This window comes from Pseudophryne corroboree, chromosome 3 (assembly GCF_028390025.1).
Source record: "Pseudophryne corroboree isolate aPseCor3 chromosome 3, aPseCor3.hap2, whole genome shotgun sequence".
Lineage (NCBI taxonomy): Eukaryota > Metazoa > Chordata > Amphibia > Anura > Myobatrachidae > Pseudophryne > Pseudophryne corroboree.
In genome coordinates this window covers 735,915,772-735,923,530 of record NC_086446.1, presented here as the reverse complement: position 1 = coordinate 735,923,530, position 7,759 = coordinate 735,915,772, and the positions used below count along the sequence as shown (strand labels likewise).

The window sequence follows — 7,759 nt, the reverse complement described above, 5'->3', positions numbered from 1 at the left end:
TCCCAGAGGGCGGCGGCTTTGTGTTTGCATTTCTGCTAAAAGTAGCTAGCGAGCGACCAACTCGGAATGAGGGCCAGAGTGTGTCTAGTGCTTGCATGCTGGACACCATACACACAGAGGCCCCCTGGTGGTGAGACACAAGACATACCACTTGTGGCCAGTGACATGAAGATGGTGCAGTGGTGCAGTAAGACTGAGAGCTATCTGCACTGGACACACCTCACTGGAGGTATCTGCACTGGACTGAGAGCTATCTGCACTGGACACACCTCACTCCTCCCATCCCACATCCCATTCTCCCCAAAATATGCTAAAGCGCTGTCTCTGAGTGTAATTCCCCATCGTCAATCTTCATGCATCTAGGTCCCACCCGCTATTGGGTACTGTGATCAAGGTTATCTCAGTGCCTTCATTCAGAGGGAGAGAGAGAGAGAGAGAGAGAGAGAGAGAGAGAGAGATGGGGCAAAGAGATGTGGGTGAGAGAGACATGTATGGAAGAGGGAAAGAGATATGTGGGGGAGAAAAAGAGATATATGTGGGTTAGAGAGAGATGTGGCTTAGAGAGACAAGTGGGGAGAGAGGGGATATGGGTGGGAGAGACATACAGGAAAGATATGGGAGTCTATTTACTAAACCCTGGAGAGATAACGTGTATGGAGATAAAGAGGGTCATTCCGAGTTGATCACTCGCTAGCTACTTTTTGCACCCATGCAAACGCATAGTCGCTGCCCACTGAGGAGTGTATTTTAGCTTTGCAAGGGTGCGAACGCATGTGCAGCCGAGCAGTACAAAAGCAGCTTGTGCAGTTTCTGAGTAGGTCTGAACTTACTCAGCCGCTGTGATCACTTCAGCCTGTCCGGTCCCGGAATTTACGTCAGACACCCGCCCTGCAAACGCTTGGATACGCCTGCATTTTTCCAACCACTACCTGAAAACAGTCAGTTGACACCCACAAACGCCTTCTTCCTGCCAATCTTCTTGTGATCGGCTGTGCAAATGGATTCTTCGTTAAATCCATCACCCAGCAACGATCTTCTTTGTACCCGTACGACGCGCCTGCGCATTGCGGTGCATACGTTTCGCAGTAGTGACCTGATCGCTGCGCTGCAAAAAACGGCAGCGTGCGATCAGGTCGGAATGACCCCAAAAGTGCCAGAAAATCAACTCCTAACTGCCATGTTACAGACTAGATTTGAAAAATGACAAATAGGAGCTGATTGGCTGGTACTTTAACTCCATCCACTTTATCTCCATCCAAGCTTTAGTAAATAGACCCCATGAAAAGAGAGAGAGTGAAGTCGGGGGAGAGAGATATATGTAAGAAAGAAAGACATGGTGAACAAAACCCTGCAATAGGTTTTCTATTAGAGATTCTCACTAAAGCTTACGGCAGAGGTAATATTACCCTGTATGTAACAGGAATATGTACAGCGCAATACAAAAACATTACTGAAGCGTTGAATTTGAGTTTTAATAGCATTATTATATAAAAGGTAATCCCCTGCTTGGTTGCTGCCTTATGAAGATGTATTTCTTCATTTCCAGTTCTTTGGGAAACACACTGAGGCAAATATTTAATATCTGTCTTTACCAGCAAGCAGAGGAAAACATTATACAGTATGTCATTGTGGCCTCCAGGATCAATGAGTGACTCCATTGTCCTGTTAATAATAAATAACGACCCTCTCCACGTTCTACAGTATGAAATATGGTTTTAGAATAACACACAGTAACCATGACATTAAATTATTATATTACATTGTTGCAGTACATTTTTAACATTGTCGTTTTTCCAGAAAATAGAAACATTTCTGAGTTTTATTTGTGTTTTTCACTCGTTTTAGTTCTAAATTTTTAAATGAAGAATGAACAAAAATACATTACTCCAGTCTTATATGGTAGATGTATCAAATCTTCTAAAGAGGACAGATGGAGAATATGCCCATAGCAACAAGCTTTTCATTTTATAGAATGTACCAGATAAATGATAGCTGGAAGCTGATTGGTTGGTATGGGAAACTTTCCGTCTGTCCTCTTTTGGAAAGGTTTGACAGTTAGGAGCTGATTGGCTGGAGCACCACTAATCATTCATAACGAGTGATAACAAAAATATCACTCTTTCTTAAATCTGCCCCTTTACACCCAAGGAACTAGTAAGGAATGTATATCAGTGTAAACTTTTGGGCTTTGCAACAATAAACTGTCTTCGTCTTGTTAAATCGATTAATAATATGACAATTATATGCTAATTAGCAGTACGTAATAAGTAAAATGACACGGGGTAAAATTCTCTTCTCAGTCCAAGCTTCGCTGAAGAATTTGATTCAGGAGTTTCTAGGGAACAAAACACCATGTTACTATCTAGAACTGCAGATTTATCTCAATATACTAATAAACTGGACGCTTATTTTCACCTTCTTGAACAGCTGGGCTCGAAGCCTGTTGCTCTCTGTTATCAGTCTCTTCTCCTCATCCTCTTTTTTCTTTTTAACTTCAGGCAAGCTGTTATATATTCTGAAACGTGTAAAAGTGACGCAGTGTTATGATAGGAAGTCATGTATTAAGCTGCCATACCCTTGAAGTAAAGTGGTTAATGTCAGGAATTAGCCAGTGTTAGGGAAGGTCAGATAGATAGGTTATTCCTGTTATTATTATACCACGCAGAATAAGACACAGATGTAATGTACAATATGTCCTTAAAATATTTGCAGAACCACTCAATAAGATTGGGGCGTAGGATCACACTCGCCATACTTAAAAGCATACAGATGGAGCCACATTTATCTTGACTTATTTGCTGCGCCTAGACACACCCTGGTTTATTAGCATAAATCCTTCATCTATTGTTCTCAGCTGCAATACAATACAGAGAACAATACAGCAGGGGATTAAGTCATTACAGAAGGGGATTAAGTCTCACTGACCGGGCTCACTTAATCCTATTAAATGCCAAGATAAACATGGACCCATCTGTATATACAGTACAGTATGCTACATACATCGGTGGTACAGTATCAGATATACAGTGTGCATACAGAGTCCTCACTCATCTTACCCATGGCTGCTAATAGTCGTGGGTCGCTTGCATGATTACAGGGCCCGTGAAGGTGCGCAGGCACTGCGTATGCACCCCCGTTCCATAAGAGTGCATGGTATGATCCCACATATGGGTCACACGCGGGGCAGCTAATAGCATTGCGATACGGCTGTACATGCGACCCGTTTGCGGGTAAGATAGATGACAGTGGGCACATCTGTGTGTATTTTGTACTGTGCTTTATTTTCGGTGTATATGTCTTAATAATACTTGACAGCTTTAAAATTGACCCATCCAGGAGAATTCCCAAAGGGGAGATTCAGCCAATCACTATAGGGTGCTTCATTAGGCCTCACCCCCTCGTGACATAAAGCAGCAAATCGTGAGCCCTTAAAGAGGAGATGTGACCAAGATGATACGAATCACTGAAGATTCTGTGATTGCTCCCCCAGTTCCGCTCATTTTACTAGAAAGAGGGCTTGATGCCAGAGGGTGACCTGCTCTTTAGCAGTGGTGCAATCATGCGTGTACACTCCGGTACGGAGTACCCTTAAGAATATGGCAGCGGGTACTCAGTACCACCTGCCACACACTTTGCACCCATGACCGCCATTACCACAATTATAATGTGCCACAAAGTAACAAGACCATGGTGCTTGGCAGCATGACAGCACCTCCCAGTTTGTCAGGGTTACTGGGGGCGCAACGGTGATGTCATGACGCGTCAACACACTTCCTCCTCTGGCGGCTGTGGCTGGCGTGAAGAGAGGAGCCTGATTGCACTTTCCCGCAGTGTCTCTTGCTGGGAGCATTCATTTCTATATAATGCGGACACTACTATATATGTCTATTATTATGGGGGTATTACTACTACATATTTATATTGTAATGTGGACACTACTAGATATTTCTATTATACCAGGGGCACTACTACACTATATATTCCTGTTATAATGGAGGCATTTTTATATATTATTATTCAGTGGTGTGCGGCCCGCTCCCGGGTGTCACCCACCGAGGAGTGACACCAAAATGCCGGCTCCTGCACAGTGACAGGAGCCGAGTGCTGCACTGTTATATTATGTGCAGCACTCGGCTCCTGTCACTGTGTAAGAGCCAGCACTGCAGGGACAGCACTCCCTGGGAGTCAGCCCTCACCTCCCACACCCCCAAGTGACAAAAAAAGGGTGTCGGGATGTGAAGCCCCGCCCCTCCCACAAAGCCCCGCCTTCAATGGGCCAAAAACAAGTGCCGCCTGCGAAGCCCCACCTCTCTATTTAAGCCCCACCCATTCCTGTGAAGCCCTGCCCCCTTTTCCCTCACTGCCGCACTGAGTATTACAGAGGTGAGTGACGCCTCTGTTATTATTACATTGTGGGCATTACTATATATATTTATTATACTGGGGGTATTACTATATACTAGGTGCTTCATCGCGCCCTACGGGCGCTCTTCACACCGTCGCAAGGGGCTACGCCCCCTTAACCCTTGCATGCCTTTCTGGGGTTTAATATTTGTATTATATGGAGTATTACCTGCATTCCTTTGTTAGTGGTTAAATATTGCACAATGAAAGGGCGTGCGATGGTGAAGGAGGCGCAGCCCCTTGCAACGGCGTGAACAGCACCTGCAGGGCACGATGTACAGAATGTAGCGGGTGCGGGGGGGACTGCGGATGGTGTCTGTAGATGCTGCGGGTGGAGGGGAGGCAGAAGTGGGGGTGGGGCCCGGATGGGGAAGGTTCGGGAGGTGCTGCGCGTGGGGGAGGGGCAGAGGAGTGGGGGATGCAGATGGGGGAGGGGTCCGGAGGCACTGCAGGTGGGGGAGGGGCAGGGGTGCCACGGGTGGGAGAGGGGCAGGTGTGGGGATGTTGTGGATGGGTGAAGGGTTCCGGAGGTGCTGTGGGATGGGTGTGCCGGGGGTTGGGTAGGGGACCGCAGGCACCATGGGTAGGGTAGGGGCAGGTACGGGTGTTGCGGCGGATGGGAAAGGAGGTCCGGAGGTGCTGCAGGTGGTGGAGGGGCAGGTGCGGGGGTGCCATTGGTGGGGGAGGGGTGGGTGAGGGGGGGGACCGCTGATGGAGGAGGGTGTCTGCAGATGCTGCGGGTGGAGGGGGGCAGGTGTGGGGGGAGACGTATAAGGGGGGTGAATGGTGGAAGGGGCCTGGAGGTGCTGTGGGTGGTGAAGAGGTGGAGGAGTGGGAGCCACGGGTGGTGTAGGGGATCTGGAGGCACAGCATGTGGGGGAGGGGTGGAGTGCCGCATGTGGTGGAGGGGAAGGTGCGGAGGTGTAGTGCATTGGGGAGAGGTCTGGAGGCGCTGCGGGTACTGTACATGCCATAAAAGGTAGTTGGAGGGTATGCAGTAACAGGGCCAGGACAGGGGTGACAGGGTCAGTACAGGGTTGACGGGGCCAGGACAGGGGTGACGGTGCCAGGACAGGGGTGACGGGGCCAGGACAGGGGTGAGAGGGCCAGGACAGAAATGATAGGGACAGGATAGGGGTGACAGGGCCACGGTAGGGGCGGCAGGACCAGGACAGGGGTGACGGGGCCAGTATAGGGTTGACAGGGCAAGCACAGGGGTGACAGGGCCAGGATAGGGGTAACAGGGCCAGCATAAGGGTGACAGGGCCAGGATAAGGGTGAAAGGGCCAGGATAAGGGTGAAAGGGCCAGAATAAGGGTGGCAGGGCAAGGCCAGGGGTGACAGGGACATGACAGAACACAGGGCACGGGAGAGATTGGTATTAGGGACAAAACAGTGGTGACAGACAGATGTGTCTTACCGGAGTCACTGCTGCTGGCTGCTGCTGTTCCATTCCAACCTGTTGGGATCTGCTGCTGCTGGAGACTTGGCATGGCTGACTCTCTCAGGCTGGAGTCCTGCTTTCTCTGCCAGTCCGCATCCCTCCCCCCCTCCTCAGTCACACACCGCAGACCTCGCGCAGCTGCCGGGCACTGTGGTAAGGTGAGACTGGAAATGACTGGTTAGCCCCCAGGAGATGCTGCGGCTGGAGGGAGGAGGGGGTCATAGCATGCACGTGGCGCGGACCTCACGGCTTCCGGGCACTGTGGTAAGGGGAGACTGGGAGTGACTGGTTAGCTCCCAGGAGACGCTGCGGCTGGAGGGAGGAGTGGGTCAGAGCCTGCAAGCGGCTCGGATTTCTGCAGCGCTACCCGCCAGCTAAAGTGTGTGAATGAGCTGGGCGCACTCCACTGCGGGTGGCAGCGCTGCAGCTAGCGGTGGGGTTGCCGGGGCTGGAGATAACAGAGGCAGTATGGAACCTGCACAGCGGCAGGTGCCCCACTAAACTGCAGCTAAGAAGCGTGGAGTGTGTCTGAAAGTGACGCTCCTCCGCGCCAGAGAGACCCTAATGAGTATGCCGATGTGGGGGGTCAAGCACACAGTGAGCCGGTGCCCGTCTGTCTGTATGACATACCCCTCACACACCCCCATACCTCCCAAATGTCCCGATTTTCGCGGGACAGTCCCATTTTTTGGGGTCTGTCCCGCTGTCCCACCCGCGGGTCGCAGTGTCCGGCGGTGGGGGGGGGGGCAGTTGGAAAGCTCCTGTACTCGCTGTTCTGCTTAGCAGAGCAGCGGTGAATAGTGGAGACAGAGGGAGAGGGGGCATCAGGGGGTACGGATTACGGGGGGGGTTCCAGCAGCAGAGCCGGATTAAGGGGGGGGGTGGCCAGGGGATACGTACCGTTGGCCCCACAGTTTTAGGGGGCCCCCCGGCTGGAGTAGCTCTGTCCCAGCTCAGAAGCTCCCCCCGTCCTGCCAGCAACAGCGGCAGCATTGTGCTACAGTCAGCACACGCTGCTGCATATTGGCAGGTCAGTGGTGTTGCAGGGAGGCAGCAGTCTCCCTGCTTTCTTCTCCCTGTGCGGGTGTGTAGGGGGAGCGACCACCTCCTCTGGATTTAGCCCTAGCTGAGGGGCCAAAATCCCATAAAAAAAATAAAAATAAAAATCGGAATTTGCATAAGGGGGCGTGGCCGCGCGGGCCGCGATTAGGCCACGCCCCCAACCCACAGCAGGCACAGCAATGAGATAGGGCTCCCCTGTCTCAAGTGCCCTGTGCCCCCCCGGACTCATAATCAGCCCTGGGGGCATGCCAGCAGCTCACAGAGCGCTGGGCAAGCCCCCTCACTGACGAAAACGGGGGCCCTCACGTGAAGCCACGCCCCCTTTTCGCCGAGTGTGTTTCCCTCCTTCTGCCTGGAGAAAGCTCCTGCAGAAAGCTGGGAGGTATGCACCCCTGCCTGTGACATGCCCAATGCCCATGCTATCTGCTTCTGCTCCTAGTCTCCTGTAGATTTGGCCAGATCTCTGTGACTCATTTGAATAACTCCGCCCACTGTTGTGACTCCGCCCAGCGTTAGCAAATGAATCACAAGGTCACAGAATAGGGCTATTATATAGGAGATTTCTATTATACTGGGGGTATCACTATATATTTCTAGCCTTGCCTCCAGAGTGCGAAGAAAAGGGGCTTTGTAGTGTCGCCACGCCACTAGTGTCATGTAGCCACTCCCACTTCTGCCATGTGGCCATGCCCCCTCACAACACATGACCACGCCCATTTTCAGTACCACTAAGAAATTATTTCTACTTGCACCACTGCTCTTTAGGCAATCCTTGGGACTACCCAAACATTCGGGGTCTGACAAACGTAGTGTTCCTGTTAATAATACGCTGACAGGGTGGGGTCAAGA

At 51.0% G+C, this 7,759-nt stretch overlaps 1 protein-coding gene across 1 annotated transcript in view; it reads right to left on the bottom strand.

The window, feature by feature from the left end:
- Window positions 1–1,458: 1,458 nt before the first annotated feature.
- The window catches only part of C3H10orf90 (chromosome 3 C10orf90 homolog), a 392,649-nt gene continuing 386,348 nt past the window's right edge, over window positions 1,459–7,759 (bottom strand). Inside the window, exons 8-9 of the mRNA XM_063963768.1 lie at window positions 2,416–2,515; window positions 1,459–2,335 (exon numbers count right to left, since the gene is read on the bottom strand). Of these exons, the coding sequence (XP_063819838.1) occupies window positions 2,297–2,335; window positions 2,416–2,515 (139 nt within the window). The 3' untranslated portion in view covers window positions 1,459–2,296. The remainder of the gene's footprint in view (window positions 2,336–2,415; window positions 2,516–7,759) is intronic.